This window comes from Malania oleifera, chromosome 12 (genome assembly GCF_029873635.1).
Source record: "Malania oleifera isolate guangnan ecotype guangnan chromosome 12, ASM2987363v1, whole genome shotgun sequence".
Classification (NCBI taxonomy): Eukaryota; Viridiplantae; Streptophyta; class Magnoliopsida; order Santalales; family Ximeniaceae; genus Malania; species Malania oleifera.
In genome coordinates, this window is record NC_080428.1 from 44,126,822 (window position 1) to 44,148,605 (window position 21,784).

The 21,784-nt window shown below is 37.3% G+C and overlaps 1 protein-coding gene across 1 annotated transcript; it reads left to right on the top strand.

Annotated features, from left to right (window-relative positions):
- Positions 1-238: 238 nt before the first annotated feature.
- On the top strand, positions 239-4,883 carry LOC131144096 (GDSL esterase/lipase At5g45670-like). Its single transcript, XM_058092482.1, has 5 exons — positions 239-742; positions 3,299-3,423; positions 3,694-3,939; positions 4,090-4,345; positions 4,446-4,883. The coding sequence occupies exons 1-5, from the start codon at positions 496-498 to the stop codon at positions 4,673-4,675; spliced, it is 1,104 nt and encodes a 367-aa protein (XP_057948465.1). The 5' UTR covers positions 239-495; the 3' UTR covers positions 4,676-4,883.
- Positions 4,884-21,784: the final 16,901 nt, after the last annotated feature.

Sequence of the window (21,784 nt, forward strand, 5' to 3'; positions counted from 1 at the left end):
TAAATTCAAAGGCATAGCCTATGCCCAGTGGACGATGGAAATTGAAGCGCACAGTGCACAGATAAGTAGCTAGCAGCATGGTGGACGATGGGAGCAAGCAGCAAGCGTCGGTCAGTCGTGGTCGCCTGGCCGCAACGTTTCACGCAGTGTATCCGTGTGCATTTAATGCACCGAACCAACCTCACCGTCTCTTTTCTTTTCTCAACTGTAAAATATATTATTGCCTAATAGATTTGTTGACTTCTATGTCATATCTCCACTTTCACTGCACGTTTCCTCCCTGGCTGCTTGCCTCCCCTCTCCTTCTATATATTCTTCCCAATCTGTCCTCCATTTCCTCCACACCGCCTGCCCTCTCCTTCTATATATTCTTCCCAATCTGTCCTCCATTTCATCCACACCGCCTGCCCATTTCCTTCTTACCTCTGTTTAACTGCCTGCTGAGGTTGCCTTAATTAATTTCTACCTTTCTTGATTGTTGTGTGCGGGGGGATTATGAGGGAGATGGGGTGGTGGCGGCAGGTGGTGGTAGTTGTGGTTGTGGTTTTGAAATGGGGAATGGGAGTGGAAGCAGCTTCGCAAGTGCCATGCTACTTCATATTTGGGGACTCTCTGGTGGACAATGGGAACAACAATGCCATTTCATCTTTGGCCAGAGCCAATTACCTCCCTTACGGCATTGATTTCCCTGCTGGTCCCACCGGCCGGTTTTCCAATGGTAAAACCACCGTTGATGTCCTTGGTGAGCTCTCTCTCTCTCAATGAATTTTAACTGTTTGTTGCTGAATGGCGATTACCACATTAGGTATGCACACTGCTAGCTAGTCCGCAAGTCTATTTTGGTTTGTTCAGTTGGCAGGCCAGTAATAGTGAAATTAAGTTTGAATCTCTGATAATTGTATTTTTTTAATTGACTCGCGGATAAAAGAAAACCACTGCCACTTTGTTTCTCATAAAGGTCATGTCTATGCAAATGCTTTTTGCAGGAGCAGCAACACAAAAATTCAAAACTCCACCTCACCACTTTACATAGGCATGTGCTTTTTAGGTGGCGCAATTTTTTTTTTTAAATTTTTTTTTTTTATAATAATCTTAAAATTTTTAATACTCCTCACTTAGACAAAAAAAAAAAAACCGTAATTACAAATATATCACAAGTAATTTACAATTAAACTAACAAAACCAGCCCAGATAACAAAAACTAAAACTAGCCTATCAAAACTTATACCATTAACCACGGTAAATTAAACTAAACATAAAACACAAATTTTTAGAGACGCTGACAAGGCTCAAACCCTCAAATTTTTAATTTAGAAAATGAAGCACTGGGCTAGGTTCCATTCAATGCCACTTTGATAAGTAACTTTTTTCCTCGAAACAATGTCTAGCAGCAACCATTTTATTCAATCAACTAATTAATTATATAAATCTAGAAGTTAGTGGGCGAAAACTATATATTGGAGTCTCCAGCTTATGTCAACTCCTTTGGGAAACAGTTCAACAGTTTATAGAATATAAGAGAGAGAAAAAAAATTGTATACGGCATGAGAGATAAATTATCCACCCATGTCTATAATTAATTATCTTTTCTATTTTGGGATGCTAGTTATGTGGATAGTTAAAATGATCTTAATTAATAATCCAAATTGATACGTCAAGTACGACAATCTACGTGCTCTTGGGGCAGTCCACTCACCTCTTCGGATAAGCTCCCTAATTAATTCGGTACAGCAGGCGTGATTTGACCTGGGAAATTTTTACTAGGAGCAAAAATAAGAATAAGAAATTATGAGGTGTATGTGTGAAGGTAATGAATGATGCAGCATGCACCATGTGAATCGAGATGATAAACTCTACTAATAATTCGGGAAGTAATTTTCTCCTGTAATTAATGAGCTTTAATAATAGCGATTGAAAGAGTGATGCTTTATTTATGGACTGTAATATATACGGTCTTCATTTGTGCTACAGGAGACCATAGATAAAATGGACTTCTCTATGTTGCCCATGGCGTCTACAATATGCCTGCAATGTAGCAGTATGTGTAACTATTTTCCTTGATTAAACTTTTAAGACTTTCATTTCAAATAAAGAGGAAGATCAAGCACATACTAAGCACCAAATCCACGATCACATGGAAGGAAACGTACATACAAACTTATATATATATATATATATATATTTCAATTTTGCTAGTGGAAAAAAATTAATTAATTTTTATTTATTTAGTTTGATGTGTGAGTAAATTCATAAACTAAGATTACAAAATTCTAGTCCCCTTCATTATTTAACCAAAAAAGTAAAAGGTCCCCTTAAAATATCCCATTGTCCAAATTTTGGAATTTTTACGCTAATTAGAGTTTCTCATACTTAAATACAGGGAAATGTGTGAAGAGGCATGAGATTGATGAAAGGTTGATTACTTCATATATATATATATATATATACATAGCCCAAGTTTAACGTAGACTTTCAATAAAATAAAATAAAATAAATTAACAATTATATACTAAACTCACTAATTAGCATTTGATTTGAAGGTCAAATCTAATATATACTTTTAATCCTATGTTTAGAGAGATTCTAGATTTAAATTTGTATTGAATTTTGATAAAATGTAATATTAAACTATATTAAAATTTATTTAAATTTACGCAAAAGCAAAATTCATGCTCCAAAAGTAACATAAATTCTTACTTTCTTTTAAATTCTTGAAAGCCCGGACCACATTGACTTGACTTGATCCCCAATCTTTTGAGCTTATACAACAAAGTTTTCTTTCTTCTTCTTTTTTGGAATTTTGTGATAGGTCAACTCTTTAACTAATACTCACAGTCAAGCCAACTCAATTCGACACACAAGTTGATACATAGAATGAAAAGGACCTCATTAATTTCGAATTGAACTCATGGAATTAATAGAAATGGTTCATTCCATTTCCTGCATTTCAGTTAATTATGTTCAAACTTTGGAATTATGGAAACACACAATATTTTGATTTTGTACTCACTGATGCAAAAAACAATATTATGATCGATGAAACCAAAATATTTATTTATTTATTTATTTTGTCTAGGACATACAAATAGATAAAAGAATAAGATGTTTGCCATAGAAAAATCTTACTCTTAGGAGGCATGAGAAAGAGAGAATGAGATAGGAGATGACTACTTAAGAGAGGAAAAGAAAATTGTTATTCCTGGTTCCCAAATTCTCATTTGAATTAAGCTGGATGGGTAAATATAAATAATATAAAATAGTATCTGAAAAAATAATTCTACATTTTTCATCTCTACAGCGGAGCTTTTGGGATTTGACAGCTACATTCCGCCCTATGCAACAGCAAGAGGTCAAGACATACTTGGGGGAGTGAATTACGCATCGGCAGCTGCTGGTATTAGAGATGAAACTGGACGTCAACTGGTAAATTAATAACTGTCTCCCGCATTACTTAACAATTAAGGTGGCCGCAAAGCTAGTCTTTCAAAATTTCTGAATACCAATCACATTTCAATCTCATGTTTATTAGTATTGGAGTCAGAAAATGACTTGAGAGCGATCTTATAATGCATATCAAATAAAAAAAAAATTATTAAAAAAATCCCTCTCTTGATTTCCCAATTAGTGTCATTTTTTCAGAGAGCAATAATTCCTGATTTATATATATATTTTTATGTATATATGATGTACAAGGGAGGTCGAGTGAGCATGAGTGGGCAGGTAAGAAATTACAGAAACACAGTGTCCCAAGTGGTGAACTTGCTGGGCGGTGAGGCAGCGGCCGCCAATTATCTGAGGCAGTGCGTATACACCGTCGGAATGGGCAGCAACGACTACCTCAACAACTACTTCATGCCCCTCTTTTACTCCTCTAGTAGTCGGTATACGCCCGAGCAGTTTGCCGATCTCCTCATTCAACAATACTCCCAGCAATTACGGGTAAGTACTCCATTCTGATCTATCATAGCAATTAAATCCCGTCACGGGTGTTGCACAGAAGCAATTTAATACGAAAATGGGCCTTTTAGACATGGATGACCACGATCAGCTTCATGCGTTTTCTTCTTTTTCCGGAAATGATGAATGCAGAGTTTGTACAACTATGGAGCGAGGAAGGTTGCGTTGATCGGGGTGGGGCAAATAGGCTGCAGCCCGTACGAGTTGGCTCGAAACAGCCCGGACGGCAGGACCTGCGCCCAGAGAATTAACAATGCAAACAAACTTTTCAATGACAGGCTTAAGTCTTTAGTTGACACATTGAACAGGGACCTAACTGGTTCAAGTTTCACCTACATCGACGCCTATGGGATTTTCCAGGATATACTAAGCAATCCCTCCTCATACGGTATGCAAGAATATTTACCGCCATGCGTTTGATCGCGCCGGGATAACAAGCAAGAATTTTCCAATTTATGTATGGGTTGACATGCATATGTTGGGTGCAGGTTTCAGAGTGACAAACGCGGGATGCTGCGGTGTTGGGAGGAACAATGGTCAAATTACATGTCTGCCTCTGCAAACTCCATGCCGGAATCGGAAGGAGTACCTGTTCTGGGATGCCTTTCATCCCACAGAAGCTGCAAATGTGATCGTGGGCAAGAGATCTTACAGTGCGCAGAAAGCCTCCGATGCTTACCCAATTGACATCCAACGTCTGGCTCAGCTTCAACTCTGAACTTTGGAGATGATAGCTGACGTAAAACTATATGTGTCCCTCGTCATTAAATTACTACCGTTGTTATTGTCCCAATGGACTGAATTTTGTTATATGGCCCTTAAATGACCACTCACCCCACTTTTGTCTCCCTTAGATCCATCTATAATGTAATGGCTTGCAAAGTGCGTATACATGGCACGGTATATCATAAAATATTTCATCATCATTCCATAGCTTTTTATGCAGTGTGCAAGAGTCATGCTCTGCATGAGTCATGCTATGCATCAGGGTTGTAATAATATGGGCCATGTGACAGAATTTTACGAACTCCACATTGCTGTACCCAATCAAGTCCTTATCACGAGGATCTGTATCACCGCGAGTCCATGATACTGAGCACTTACTTGTGTACAATGAATTGAGTGTCCAAAAGAGAAATCTACTTTTCTTCTCTACAAGAAGATATACCAGCTGCATTTAATGAGTGGGAGTAGAAAAAAGGTGACAAGTCTCCACTCAATTTCCATCTCCTTTTTCTTTTAGGGCAAAATATATTGACATTCTCTGTAATTTGGTTAAAAGATATTAACCTCTCATGAGATTTAAAAAATCTCATAGACCTCCTATGAAGTTCTAAGAATAGCACAAACCTCTCATGAAGTTTATCAAAAAGATACTAGCCTCCTCTGAGATTTGACAAAAAGACATTTACTCTCCCTAATATTTCAAAAATTTCACACCTTCTCTTGAAATTTGTCAAAAAGACAAACCTTTCCTTGTATTTGATTAAAGGTAAATCTTTTAAGGGGAGGTTGTATCTTTTTGGCAAACTAAAGAGGAGACTTGTCGCATTTTTGAAATTTCAAGGGAGGTCAATGAAGTTTTTGAAACCTTAGGGAAGGTCCCTATCTTTTATTAAATCTCAATAGAGGTGAGTTTCTTTTACCTTATGCAAAAAGATAAGAGTTCTAAGAGGTGTTAGTATTGTCGGGGTTATCCCACATCAGTTGTGGAAGGGTCTGTTTGGAACTTGATGTGAGATTGTGTAATGACTCGAAGAATAATAGTATTTAGATAATAAAGAGGGAGGGAGATGGAAATAAAAACAGAAGAAGGTAGCAAACTTCGTCGACGAATGCGACGACGTTACACTTTGGATATAATAACTCAAAAGATTTACACAGGGTATTGTCGACGAACACAGAAAGTTCATGGACGAGCGCATAAGGAGACCTCGTTGACGAAACCATGTCTCATCGACGAGAAGATATCGAGAGGGGTTTTATGGCAGTCTGAAATTCGTCGACGAGGGAGGAAGTTCGTCGACGAAATTCCTTAAGGACTCGTTGACGAGATGACATGTCTCGTCAATGAATCTAGGGCTATAAATAATGAAAACCTGGATTTTTCAACAAAAAATTTGCTTAAAACTTCATCTCTCTCTCTCTCTCTAAAACGTCTCCCACTCCTTCTCTCTTTGATTTTGAGTCCGTTGCTCACCGGATTGAAGATCCGAGGCCACCACGATGCTCCTAACAAAGTTATCTACAAGTCTGTTAGAGCTGATCATTGGTGGAATTGGTTTAGAGTTCATCCCAAATTCAGGGTAAGGTGTTTTATTCATAATCTTCTTTCCCTGCAGTTATAGGAAATGTTGTATGTAGGAAAATACTGATGTTTTGTTTTGAAAGATGTCGTTTTCAGGGTGCTGAGTGGAGAAACTTGCGGGTGTAGGGCTAGAGTTTAGTGAGGGCTTTTCAGAAACTAGGTAAGGGAAATATGTTATGCTAGGAGATTTGATTATGTTAATAGAAATGTTATAGTTGCATGTATATCAAATATTATGTAGTTTTTATAGGATATGATATTATAAAGTATGCGTGGCCTGAGTAGATATTATTTAATGTAGACTTTTATACAGTTATTCTAGTATATGATGTTATACAGAACATATAGACAGCCAGATATTTATAGATATTATACAGACATATGTATGTATATATACAGTTTTATTCAGATAGTTTCATAAACAAATATATATATACTCAGATGTTTATTCAGATCAGTATATGTAATATTTACAGAATGTTATATTTTCCTAAATGTCATAACACTCAAAGTATATAGACAAATTATACAGTTATAGCATCAAGATGTTACAGATATTACAATATTTACAATACAGATTAATAGCGTTATGGTTATTTTAGAAATAAAATAAAAAATAGTAAAAGAGTACAATATATATATGTATATAGTATCAGATCCCTATGGAAAGATTACAGACAGATACAGCTTACCGAGTACGGTACCATTACTATATACAGAATAGAGTGCAACCACATATCTCAGATAGTATGTGGGTACCATCAAACTGTGTTCAGAGAGGATGCAGCTCCCGAGTTCATTGGGTTGAGGTGGCTAGTTTGACGAGGTAGCAATTAGTTCTGAGCTTAGGAGTGGATGCAGTTTGGCCGAACTGAGGTAGCATAGAGTATGATGACTTACTTGGAGGGCCGACCAGGTTAAGTCCCGCCTATAGGCCGCACAACCCTGTCATGAGCGGTCAAATCATGACATACAAAGTCCCAGGTAAAGAGCACAGTTATATATATGTATATGTATACAGTTTTACAGCTTTGTTGTATATAGTATGATATTGGCAGTATGAATGATAGAAAGTACAGATGTTACAAATATTTTAAACTACTATACATGTGATATATGTGCTTTATAGATTTGTCAGATCGTGTAGTTTTAAATACTATTATTATAGTTATACTACTCGGTCGCCATACACTAGTAATAGTATATTTCCCCTTACTGAACGTTGTCTCACCCCATTACTTTACAACTTTTTAAGTGAGCCAACTAGGCAAGCAGATCAGGCTCGCGGATAGAGAGTTGACTTGGTTACCCTGGTTGTAGGGTAAGTTTGTGATAGGGTTTTGTATTTTTTGGGTAGATGATACTGGAGGGAGTTATTGTATATGACTATGATCTGTTTGTACTAAATTATGATATTGTTATTATATATGGTTGTATGACTTATGTTTCCGCTGCTTAGGTATGGTTATATAGATATTTATAAAAAAAAAAAATGGTATAATTTTGACGACGTTATAGATTGGGAGATTATTGGGGTTTATCCCGCATCGGTTGTGGAAGGGGCTGGTAGTCTGTGTGTTTGGTGGTCGAGGGCCTTCTCAACTCCAAAAGCTATCTCATGGGGTGAGGTTTTCCCTCACACTTAATAACTAACTACTAGCCCCTTCCACAACCGATGTGGGATAAATCCCAACAATCTCCCCTTCACACATCGGGCTTCAAATAGCCCCTTCCACAATCGATGTGGGATAACCCCAATAATCTCCTCCTCACACATTGAGCTCCAAACGGCAGCAGTATGTACCTGGAAACTAGGGGAGAATGTTGACCCATGGGTTCTGATACTAGTGTGGGATGGTCTAGGGCCTTCTCAAGCCCAAAAGCTAGCTCATGAGGTGAGGCTTTTTCGCACACCTAATAATTGACCACCAGCCCCTTCCACAACCGATGTGGGATAAACCCCAACAAGTATATGAAAAATAAATGCCAAAGAAGGTCTTTGGGAGTTTTGAAACCTCATGAGAGGTCCATGAGATTTTTGAACCTCAAGGGAGGTTAGTATGTTTTTGTCAAATCTTGAGGGAGGTTAGTGTCTTTTTCCTTTCTTCTTAATGGTTAAGAAAAAAGTCCAAACTAATCAAAGGAGCTAAACTCCAAAAATAAAAAATCTATTGGACAAGATTGTTCAAAAAATAAAATAAAATTAACATGACAATTGAAGGTTTTTTTTTACAAGGATGACGAGAAGAATTGTATTAATAAGCAAAGAAGGTACAAGGTTACATAAATCAAAACACTTAATATCTAAAATTAATTACAAAACTAGATCACTGAGCAACTAATTAAAGAAACTCATCTTAAGTAAAATTCGAAAATACAGAGCAAGTATAAGACAAAATTAGTCTGAACCTTAATGTAGGGGCATCTAGATACTTGCCTTACAAAAATTCTAATTTCTTTCTTTCCATAGTTCCCACATTATAGCTACGTACGAATACTGAGTATTTGAGTTTTCAATGATTTCCTTTAGGCAATGACAACTTCCACATGTTTAGAAACTCTAGGACAATGTTGGGCATGATTTTGCACAAATTAAGGGATACTAGATCAAGTTGTCATACTGAATTTACATATAATGCTACAAAAGGCAATTAACAAATTCATAATCTTCTTTGCATAGAAAAAAAAACGGGACCAAATCCATCCTCCATTTATATTTTGCTCAGCAAAGAATTCTATTGAGGGACCTACTCTATTGGAAGAAATAAAGTTTTGAAGGGATAAGAGTATTCTAGATCAATTTGAAATCATGCTCGAATTTCTATCCTTGGAATTGTTTTTCTAATAGACCTGTGTACATATATTTGACCACAAATACCTGTTAGCCTTGGTTGTAGGAACCTAAACCAAGAAAATAATAGAAAAAATAAAAGAGAAAATAAAAGAAAAGAAGGAAATCAGTTTGGCACAGGACCAAACTGTCGATGGTTTTAGTGAGATCGAGGAGACCGTCGACGGTTTCAACTACCGAGAGCTCATATGTACTGTGCATGGGAGAGTTTTGTTTGGTAAGTGACCAAACCGTCGGTGGTTTTAAGAAAACCGTTGACGGTTTCCTATGAGGCTGAGGCTTATAAGTTAGAATCTTATTATAATTTTTCATTCTAACTCACATTTTCTCCTTCATAGGGTTTTCTCTCTTACTCTTTCTCACATCTCTCTTTCTCTCTCTCTCTCTCTCTCTCTCTCTCTCTCTCTCTCTCTCTCGTCTCTCTCTCTCTCTCTCTCTCTCTCTCTCTCTCTCTCTCTCTCTCATAAGCTCCCCCAGGTCACCCACTCGCTCTCCAATTCTCTCTCCCTCCGCCCGGCTTACAAGTCCATATTCCTCGGCCGGTTTAGAAGCTAGAGTTTCGGTTCTCCAAAGGTTTTAGGTAATTTTTTTAGGATCTGGTAAAGGGATTAGATTATGTCAACTATTTTTGAAATATGAACCGGTTAAATTGAAGTATATGATTACATGATAGTATATATGTTTTTCTGAATGAATCAGGCATATGGAAATGATAGTTTTGATTATTATACATACTTGGGGAAAACTAAAGTAAATGAGTTGATCATCTCCCTTTTTTAGTAAAACATATAGTTTGAGTTAAATTAAACCCTAGAGATGAGCATACTCTTTTTTTCAACAAATTATATGTTCCTCGGGCATTTTAATATGTTATGATTTATTAGTCAAAATTGTGTGGCATGAGAACGAGTATTATGACATAATTAAACATGATGGTTTTATCACATGATTTTATCAATATATGATACGACAGATTTTTATGGTTATGATATAATGATATGACGGCTATGTGCCAGTTACGATATAATGATATGGCGGCTATATGCTGGTTGTGATGTTATGCTATGCCGGTTTTATACCGAGATAGAATATGATGGCTTTGTGCCGAGTTATGATATGCCGATTTTATATCGAGACAGAATATGATGGCTTTATGCCGAGTTATGATATGTCGATTTTATACCAGGATAGGAAATGCTGTATTTTATACAGAATTATGAACATGTCATGTTTTATACACTACTATGAAAATGAAATCATGTTACAGTTTTTATTTTATAAATTGCATTATATGATTTTTGAACCCTGATGGACCAAAAGTTTAGAGATTGCTCGGTACCGTAGCTATAGTGATATAGTAGTGCAATCATACTATTCTGAGAGTGTTGATATTAGATAGTCGATATGGCCATAGTAGAGTAGAGTGCCCCCTTAAGTCCTGACTAGTTGGGCAGGCAAATCGTACTTTAGATGATAGTTTTGACTTAGCCTAGTCGTAGGTCAGCCATGGTTAAGTCTAGTATTTGGACCTGTAGAGACTCGGGGAATTATAGCAATTGAATAATAAAAGGAAAAAAAAAAAAAAGAGAGGAAAGGAAATTTCAAAATGGGGACTCAGTAGGGTCTCGTCGACGAGAATTTACCGAGAGGGCTGATTTTAGGTCTTGAAATTCATCGACGAGGGTTATGTGTTTGTTAATGAACCACCTTCTTGGACTCGTCAACGATGTGTCGTGGCTCGTCGACGAGGCTGAAAATGACATTTCAGCGAGATAAATCAAAATCTCTCAGCTCTCCCTCTCTCTAGTTCGCTTCTCCCTCCTTCTCTCTACAATTCTCGCCTCATTTCTCCCCGTTTCGATGATCAAAAGCTGCCACATTGATCCTGGGGAGATTCTTTACAAGTTTGCCGAAGTAGATTGTTAGTTACGCCAACTTAGGCACTATCTCAAAATCAGGGTAAGTTAATTATTAGGTATTTCCAATATTACCAGGTTAATTTGAGCCCAAATTTTGTATTGTATGAGAATATATTGGTGATTTATGGAGTAAAGTTATGATGTCATGATATTAGGGTTAAGGTGTTTTTGGGACCCTGCAAGCATGAGTTGAGGACCCCAGCGGATATTTTTTCAGGAACCCACGTAAATTATAGTTTGGGAAATTACGAGTAGGCAGGTTCAGGGAATATGAGTGTGATGATTTTCTGGGAAATTCATTGTTTTACTGGAAAATTTGTATATATGTAATTTCAGGATATTGAGATTGGTACGCCAAGGGGTGAGGGTTGAATTGGAGGCAAGCTTCCCGATCAGATAGGTAAGGGAAATATGTTATGCCAGCTAATTTAGAAATATTTACCAATTAAATATGATATATGATTATGAGTGTTTTCAGAGTATATATATGTGTGTGTGTGTGTGTGTGCATGTGTGTGTGTGTGTGTGTGTGTGTGTGTGTGTTTGTTTTATTTAATTAATTGTGTGTCATGAAAAATTATTAGTACAGTACAAAATTTATACAACTTTCATGATATTAGAATTTATGTGATTTTATATAGTTAAAATATTCAGTTTTCTTAGTAACATGATTATATAGTTTATACAGAAAGCACGATATGCGGTAATAGTCAGAATTATGATTTATACAAATTATGATTTTTATAGCTTATACAGAAATATGAAATTCAATTTCAGTAAACCATGATATTCCGATTACAGGACCATAACATTCAAATATATCAGTTTATTTAGATAAGTTATTACAACGTTATGGTTATTTTAGTTGAAGAGAATCATGGTTGACCAGCAATATAGATATATCAGTTATATGTATATATAACATCAGACCCTGATGGACCAGATCAGTTTTTAGAGTATGGTACCGTTGCTATTTTAGTTCAGAGTGCAACCACATATCTCAGATAGTATGTGAATTTTCAGCAGTCGATCGTGCCTTTGTTGTGGACAGGCTCCCCGTCAGTTAGGGTTGAGGTGGCCGATCTGACTATCGGAGTTCAATTGACTTATCCTGGTCGGCCAACCAGTGTTAAGTCCCACCTACGAGCCTCACAACCATGTCATGAGAGATTAATTCATGACTTTTAGTTATCCATCTAGGGAAGTTTTCTCAGATATTATTATATATAGCTAGATTTACAGAAACCGCAGTCATACTTATAGATATTAGAAGTATTTTGAATAGAATATTTAGGAAAACAATTTATGTTAAGTAACATCGGTGTGAGTTATACTGTGTTCTATTTATACGTGTTTTCTCAGACTCGGCTGTTGAGAGCATACAGTACTTTTAAATCAGATATTACAGTTATACAAACTCATCTGCCACATATTGGTAATAACATATTTAGTCTTACTGAGAGTTGTCTCATCCCAGTAATTTATCACTTTTCAGGTTAACCAGATAGATGAGCAGATGAGGCTCAGAGGTAAAGGGAACTACAGTACTGCCCTATTTATAGGGTGAGTAGTTTTGGGAAAGATGCATTTTTGAATGGTCTCTAGGAGATTAGATGGAAGATTTTTGGGAATGTTTATGTTGTATGTATATTTTGGGAATACTGAAACTCTGGTATTGTAAATGTGGATATATGCTTCTTTTTTTTTACCGTTGTATTGGAAGTTTTGTGGATGTTTAGGCTTCCCAGTCCTCACTTGGATTTGGATGACATCATAGATTTTATTCAAGGTATCAGAGTAGTATAATTTTATGGTATATAATAAAATGGCATGAAAATCAGGTTGTTACAATTTGGTATCAGAGCCTAAGTTGATAGGTTCTGTAGACTTCAGACTATAGCAGAAACAATACCAGAGTATGGGAAAAGGATTTGAGGTTTTTTTTTTTTGTAGTTTAGGTATAGGATTTCTATGGTGGTTTTTGTGTCTTTCCTGGGGTGATGATTTCGGGAAAGCCAGAGTAAACTATTGTCAGGTTGTGTGTTTAGGTTGCAGGATTGAATCTTGAATTTAGACCAGGGATGATAAGTTAATTGAAGATATGTGATTTTAGATTGATGAAATATATATTAGATATGTAAGAAGATAGGGTCCTTAAACCATGTTCATTGTCTTTTTGGGATGGACCCGAGGAATAGTAGTGCCCACGCTAGTGGTAATGAGGGCACAGGGCCCTTGAGGGCGGACGGAGAATATTTAGATGTTGTTTTGTGTCACGTGGCTCAGCAAGTTATGACTGAGATCGGCAGGAGCTTAAGGGTGTAGGGAGGTCCGTCTGTAGGCCTGTGTTGTACCATAGAAAAATTCATAAAGATGAATCCTCCAGCGTTCTCAAGAGGAGCTGATCTTGCAATTGCTGAGAACTGGATGCAGAAGATCGAGAAAATATTGATAGTGCTTCCATGCACAGATGAGCAGCGGGTCCTATATGCTGCTTATAAATTGATTGGTGAGGCCGAGAGATGGTGGACAGCCACGAGGTTATTAGAGGAGCAGAGAATTATAATGGTGGCTATGACCTAGAGCCAATTTAGAGAGATATTCTTTAATAGATATTTTCCCGACACTATCAGAGAGGCTAAAGTACAAGAGGTTTTGAATTTGTCCTAAGGACAGATGATAGTTCAGAGGTATGCAGCAAAATTCATCTAGTTGTCACGCTTTTGCCCTTATATCATCCTAGATGAAGTTAAGAAGGACAGGATGTTCGAGAGGGGTTTGAGGCGAGACATTTATAAACATGTGGCAATTCCTAAGGTACAGGATTTCTCCGAGTTAGTAGATTGAGCTACCATAATAGAGGAAAACAATCAGGGAGATGCTGGAACATCGAACCAGAAGAAGAGGTATGTTCCCTCAGGTTTTTAGACCGATTCTAACTGGGGCCTATGGAGAGGATACCAACATAGTGGAGGTCATAGGCAGATGACGGGACATCATGAGAATCAGGGTGTGCAGACCTAACTTGCATGTCAGCCATGTGGAAAGAAACATTTGGGAGAGTGCCGAGTAGGAAAAGACGTTTACTATCATTGTGGGAGACCCGACCATAAGGCACGAGTATGTATAGGGCCGCCGATCCTTGAACTAGCTTCCATACCATTTCAAGGTGGTTATCAAGTGCCCCGTGGAGGCTAGCAGAGGAGCGTAGCTCTGGCTAGGGTTTATGCTTTGACGCCGAGAGACACCAAGGCTGCTGGAGATGTTATTACAAGTACACTTATTGATTTATCATATAAAGCTATTGTTTTGTTTGACTTAGGTGCCACCCATTCTTTTATGTCATCAAGATATGTTAGACGGTCTAGAATTGAGACACAGTTTCTAGACATTAAGTTGTCTATAGCCACACCGACAGGATTAGTAGTGAGGTGTAGGAGGGTACTTAAAAAGTATCCAGTGGGCATCCAGGAGAAGGTATTACCAACCGACCTCATGGTATTAGATATACAAGGGTTGGATGTCATTTTGGGTATGGATTGGCTGGCAGCTAATTACGCTAGCATTGATTGCCATCAGAAAGTGATGATCTTCATACCCCCTGGAGAGTAGGAATCCAGGTTTGTGGGGTCGCGTGTGCACGCATCACCACAGTTGGTGTTAGCTATTCAGGCGAGGAGGCTACTTTTAGGTGGTTTCCAAGGATATGTTGCCTACATAAAGGAGCTGCCAAAGGAAGAAATGAAATAGGTGGACATTTTTGTGGTTAAATATTTTTCAGATTTCTTTCCAAAGGAGTTACCTGGCTTACCACTAGATCGGGATATAGAATTTGCAATTGATCTGCTTCCAGGGATGTCACAGTATCTAAAGTGCCTTACAGAATGGCTCTAGTTGAATTATAAGAATTGAAAGACCAGTTATAAGAGTTGTTAGATAAAGGTTTTATTAGGCCCAGCGAGTCGCCCTAGGGAGCGCCAGTCTTGTTCATGAAAAAGAAGGATGAGACCATGAGGATGTGTATTGATTACAAAAAGATAAACAAAATGTCACTCAAGAATAAATACCCTCTTCCTAGAATCGACTATATATTTGATCAATTCCAAGAGACCCAAGTCTATTCCAAGATTGAACTTCGGTCAGGTTATCACGAGGTGAAATTTAAAGTGGAGGACGTTTCGAAGATAGCTTTTAGGACCAGGTATGGACATTATGAGTTTCAAATTATGTTGTTTGGTCTAACTAATGCACTAGCTGCATTCATGGACCTGATGAATTGGGTGTTCCATTAGTATCTGGACCAGCTCATTGTGGTTTTTATAGATGATATACTGGTCTACTCGAAGAGTTTTGAGGAGCACGAGCATTATTTGAGGCTAGTGTTGCAGATATTGAGAAAAAGAAAGTTGTACACAAAATTCAAGAAATGTGAATTTTGGCTGAGGTAGATCACCTTTCAAGGGCATGTGATCTTTGAGAATGACATTTCAATTGATCCAGGTAAGATAAAGAAGTGGTAGATTGGCCAAGGTTGAGGAATGTTCAGGAGATCAGGAGTTTTCTAGATCTAGCAAGGTATTACCGACACTTTGTAGATGATTTTTCCAAACTATTAGGTCCCTTAACACTGCTCACGAGGAAGAATGTGAGGTTTGAATGGTCTGATGAGTGTGAGCAGAGCTTCTAGGAGTTGAAGCGGCGGCTAGTTACTGCTCTGGTGTTAGCCATTCCATCAGGATAGGATGGATTTGTCATATATAGTGTTGCATCCCAGAGCGGACTTGGGTGTATGTTGATGCAACACGGGAGAGTTATTGCTTATACATTAGGGCAACTTAAAGAACATGAGAAGAACTATCCTGTGCATGATTTAGAATTAGCTCTGGTAGTGTATGCTCTCAAGATCTGGAGGCATTATCTCTATGGAGGAAAATGTGAAATCTTCGCGGACCACAAAAGTTAAAAGTATTTCTTCACCCAGAGGGAGTTGAATATAAGGCAGAGGAGGTGGCTAGAGCTCATTAAAGATTATGATGGCACTATCAGCTTCCACCCAAGGAAGGCAAATGTGGTGGCTGATGCACTGAGCTGAAAGTCAGTGGGAGTAGGATTGTCAGCAGTGGAGATTCAACATCCTATTCAGATGGATTTGGAGAGGCTAGGTGTGGAGCTGATAGAAGGTGATCACTAAACATTTATTGCCAATGTGCTGTTACAGCCTTCGTTGCAAGAAAGAATTAAAGCTACCCAGAGTGATGATATCGAGTTGGTAAATTTGATAGAGAAAGTGCAAAATGGATAGGAGGAGGAGTTCAGCATATCAGATGACAGAGCCCTGCTGTTCCGTAGCAGACTATGTGTTTCAGCAGATGCTGAGATTAGGAGGACTATCTTAGAGGAGGCACATAGATCCCTATACATCGTGCATCCAAGTAGTACTAAAATGTATCAGGATCTACAGGAATCCTTCTAGTGGAGCGGCATGAAGAGGGAGATTGTTGAATTCATGAAGCAGTGCTTAATGTGCCAACAGATAAAGGCTGAGCATTAGAGACCAGCGGGGAAGTTACAACCACTCTACATCCCTAAGTGGAAATGGGATCACGTCTCAATGGACTTTGTAATAGGGCTACTACCAGCATGGTAGGGAAAAAATGCTATTTGGGTGGTCATAGATTGACTAACGAAGACCACTCACTTTATCCCTAACAAAGTCAACTATTCTATGGACAAGCTAGTAGAGTTGTACATTCAGGAGATAGTTTGCTCCAATGGTGTGCCGGTATCCATAGTCTCGGACCGTGACCCTCGATTTACATCACGATTTTGAAAAATATTTCAGGAGGCTATGGGGTCGCAGTTAGCATTCAAAACAAATTTTCATCCTCAGACAGATGGACAGACAAAGTAGACGATTCAGATACTTGAGGATATACTGCGAGTTTGTGTGCAAGATTTCGGGGGTAGTTGGACCTAGTATATGCTGCTGGTTGAGTTTGCTTATAATAACAGCTATCAGGCCAACATCAGCATGACACCTTACAAGGATTTATACGGTAGGAGGTGTCGTTCTCCATTATATTGGGAAGAAGTGGGAGAAAAATGAGTTTTGGGATGAAAATTGGTGCAGCAGGCATACGATAAAGTCTGACTTATTAAATATAGAATTAGTGTAGCTTAGAGTCGGCAGAAAAGTTATGTAGATATTTGCCGCTAGAAGTTAGAGTTTGACATCAGAGATCAGGTATTTTTTAAGCTAGCTCCACTAAGAGGAGTTATGTGGTTTGGGAAAAAAAGGTAAGCTGAGCTTTAGGTACATTGGCCCATTCGAAATACTTGAGAGGGAGGCATCAGTTGCCTACAGGCTGGCTTTACCACCAGCCCTATCTAGAATACATGACCTATTTCATGTTTTCGTGCTGAGGAAATACGTCCTAGACCCTTCCCATGTGATCAGCTATGTAGAGATAGAGCTCAGAGATTCACTAGTATATGAGGAAACACTAGTGCAGATTTTAGATAGAAGGGAACGGGAATTGCGCTCCAAAAAAATTCAGTTAGTGAAAGTTCCGTGGAGGAATCATGCTATAGAGGAAGCTTCATGGGAAATTCAGGAGGAAAAGGTACAATGAAACAACCCAGGATTTTTGCACAGGGTCTCGTCGACGAATACAGGAGATTCTTCGATGAGCGCATAAAAGACCTCGTCGATGAAGCGACATCTCGTTGATGAGAAAATACCAAGAGAGGTTTTAGGGCAGCCTAAAATTCGTTGACGAGGGAGGAAGTTCGTCGAAGAAATTATTGAAGAACTCGTTGATGAGGTGACGTGTCTCATCGAAGAATCTGGCCCTATAAATAGTGAAAAACTCATATTTTTATCTAATTTCAGTATTCCTCTCTCTCTCCTCTCTCTCTCTCTCTCTCTCTCTCTCTCTCTCTCTTATACGGTCTCTCTCACTTCTCTCTTTGTTTTCGGGCCTGTTTCTCACCGGAATGAAGATTTGAGGCTACCACGATGCTCTTGGAGAAGTTCTTTACAAGTCTGCCGGAGCTGATCGTTGGAAAATTTGGTTTCAATTTCATCCCAATCTCAGGGTAAGACATTTTGTTCAGTATTTTCCTTTTCCTCAGTTATAATAAATGTTGTAGTTAAAAAAATACTGATATTGTGTTCTGGGGGATTTTGTTTTCAGGATGTTGAGCTAGGAACCCTGCGGGTTTAGAGTTAGAATTTTATAGGGGCTTTTCAGAGTTAAGGTAAGGGAAATATGCTATACTAGAAATTTTAAAAATGTTAATATAGATTTCATAGACATGTATATATATACCAGTTTATTATACAGTTTTTACAGAATATGAGTTCAAATGCTTGTGTGGCTTGAGTAGATTTTCATGTGATGAAAACTTATATAGATTTACAGATATTTTATCCAGAACAGTATATTACAACTTTATTCAGATCAGTTTGTTATAGTTTTATATAAATCAGTATATCATAGATATTTATCCAGAATAGTATATTATAGTTTTACTAAGATCAGCAAATATATAGCTATATAAAGAACAATATACACAATGTTTATAGTATGCCATGTTTTCTATTACCATAACATACAGAGTATATAGACAGAATATATAGACAGATATACAGAGATAGCATCAAGATGCTACAGATTACAGTATTTACAGTACAGAAAGATAGCGTTATGGTAAATTTGGAAAATGATGAAAACAGTAAAAGAGTATATATGTATGTATGTATATATATATATATATATATATATATAGTATCAGATCCCTGAGGAAAGTATATAGACAGATACAGTACAGACACAGAATATAGAGCACGGTACCATTGCTAGATATAGATAGAGTGCAACCACATATCTTAGATAGTGTGTGGGTACCGTCAACCGTGCTTGGAGAGTATGCAACTCCCCAGTTCACTGGGTGGAGGGAGCCGGTTTGATGAGGTAGCAGCTAGTCCTGAGCTTAGGAGTGTATGTAGTTTGGCTGAGTTGGAGTAGTGTAGAGTATAGTGACTTACCCGAGTAGGTTAAGTTCTGCCTACGGGCCGCACAACCCTATCATGAGGGGTCAAATCATGACATATAGAGTCCTAGGGAAAGAACACAGCTATGTATATGTATATAGTTTTACAGCTTTTATTATATATAGTATGATGTAGCACTATGAATGATAGAAAGTTTAGATGATACAAACATTTTAGGTTATTATACATGTGTTGTACAGAATCGCCAGATTATGCAGTTTTTGAATTCTATTATTATAATTTTATGACATAGTTTTCACACACTAGTAATAGCATATTTCCACTTACTGGGCATCGACTCACCCCATTACTTTAACATTTTTCAGGTGAGCCACCTAGGCGAGTAAATTAGGCTCGCAGATAGGAAGTTTACGAGATTACCCTGGTTGTAGGGTAAGTTACGACAGGGTTTTGTATTTTTTTGATGGATGATGATGGAGGGGTTTATTTTGTATGGTTGTGGCTTGTGTATACTGGATTCTGGTATTGTATAGTATATATGTAAATGGTTGTATGATTTGTATTTCCGTTGCTTAGGTATGGATGTAGATACACACACACACACACACACACACACACACACACACACACATATATATATATATATATATATATAATGGTAAGAATTTTGAGGATGTTACATACAATATTAATCTATATTATTTAAATAAAGTCATTTTTGATTTAATCAGTACAAAAATGTAGGGTTGTATTTTAGATTATAGGATAAGATAGTGTTTTGGTTTTGGGAGAATTTTCTTTTATGAGTATATTTGCAATCTCCTATAACCGTATATGTAACCATGGTATTCCTCCACCATAAGTGAGGGTAATTAATAAAATAAGTAGCCATTTTTTTCTCAGAGGATGGTGTATAGCACAAAAAGCAAATTTTGAAGACAAAATTTTATAAAGAGAGGAGAATGTAGAGACTCGAGGAATTATAGCAATTGAATAATTAAAAAAAAAAAGAGGAAAGGAAATTTCAAAAGTGGGACTCAGTAGGGTCTCGTCAATGAACGCAAGGCGTTCGTCGACGAGCTGTCTTCTTGGGCATGTCAACGTGGACATGTGTCTTGTCAACGAGACTTACTGAGAGGGCTGATTTTTGGGCCTGAAATTCATCTACGAGGGTTATGTGTTCATTAACAAACCTCCTTCTTAGACTCGTCGATGAGTCCATGCGGACAGCACTCTACAAATACCAAAAAATGACATTTCAGTGAGATAAATCAAAATATCCAGCTCTCTCTCTCCATTTCGGTTCTCCCTCCTTCTCTCTACAGTTCTTGCCTCGTTTCTCCCCATTTTGATGATCAGAAGCTGCCTTGATGATCCTGGGGAGATTCTCTCTAAGTCTACCAGAGTAGATTGTTAGTTAGGCCAACTTGGGCACCATCCCAAAATTAGGGTAAGTAGATTATTTAGGTATTTCCAGAATTACAAGGTTAATTTGAACCCGGATTTTGTGTTGTATGAGAATATACCGGTGATTTGTGGAGTAAAATTAGGATGTCATGATTTCAAGAGTAGGATGTTTTTGGGACCCTGCAAGCATGGGTTGAGGACCCCAACGGATATTTTTTCAAGAACCCCAGTAAATTATAGTTTGGGTAATTATGAGTAGGCAGGTTCAGGAAATATGAGTGTGATGATTTTTTGGGAAATTCTATGTTTTACTGGGAAATTTGTATATATGTAATTGCAGGATTTGAGGTTGGTACGCCAAGGGTGTGAGGGTTGAATTGGATGCAAGCCTCCCAGTCAGATAGGTAAAGGAAATATGCTATGCCAGCTGATTTAGAAATATTTACCAGTAAAATAAGATATATGATTATGGGTGTTTTCAAAGTAAGAAAATTATATAGTTTTACAGATTTCAGTATATATATATATATATATATATATATATATGTGTGTGTGTGTGTGTGTGTGTGTGTGTGTGTTATTTAATTAATTGTTTAGCATGAGAAATTATTAGTACAACACAAAATTTATACAACTTTCATGATATCATAACTTATGTGATTTTACATAATTAAAATATTCAGTTTTCTCAGTACCATGATTATATAGTTTATATAGAAAGCACGGTATGCAGTATTAGCCAGAATTATGATTTATACATATTATGATTTTCACAACTTATACAAAAATATGAAATCCAGTTTCAGTAAACCATGATATTCAAATTACAAAACCATAACATTTCGATATATCAGTTTATTCAGATCAGTTATTACAACGTTATGGTTATTTCAGTTAAATAGAATCATGGTTAACCAGTAATATAGATATATCAGTAGTTTATATTAAGCAACATAGGTGTGAGTTATACTGTGTTCTATTTATATGTGTTTTCTCAAACTCGGTTGTTTACAGCATATAATACTTTTAAATCAGATATTACAGTTATACAAACTCATTTTCCACATACTAGTAATAGCATATTTCGTCTTACTAAGAGTTGTCTCATCCTAATAATTTATCACTTTTCAGGTGAACCAGATAGATGAGTAGATCAGGCTCGGAGGTAAGGGGACTACAGTTCTGCCCTGTTTGTAGGGTGAGTATTTTTGGGAAAGATGCTTTTTTGAATGGTCTCTAGGAGATTAAATGGAAGATTTTTAGGAACGTTCATGTTGTATGTGTATTTTGGGAATACTGAAACTCTGGTATTGTAAATGTGGATC

Excerpts from the sequence above, each read along its gene's own strand:
- LOC131144096 (XM_058092482.1), top strand. The coding sequence starts at position 496 with ATGAGGGAGATGGGGTGGTGGCGGCAGGTGGTGGTAGTTGTGGTTGTG. Across the intron at positions 3,424-3,693 it reads ATGAAACTGGACGTCAACTG|GGAGGTCGAGTGAGCATGAG; the intron begins GTAAATTAATAA and ends ATGATGTACAAG. Across the intron at positions 4,346-4,445 it reads AAGCAATCCCTCCTCATACG|GTTTCAGAGTGACAAACGCG; the intron begins GTATGCAAGAAT and ends TGTTGGGTGCAG.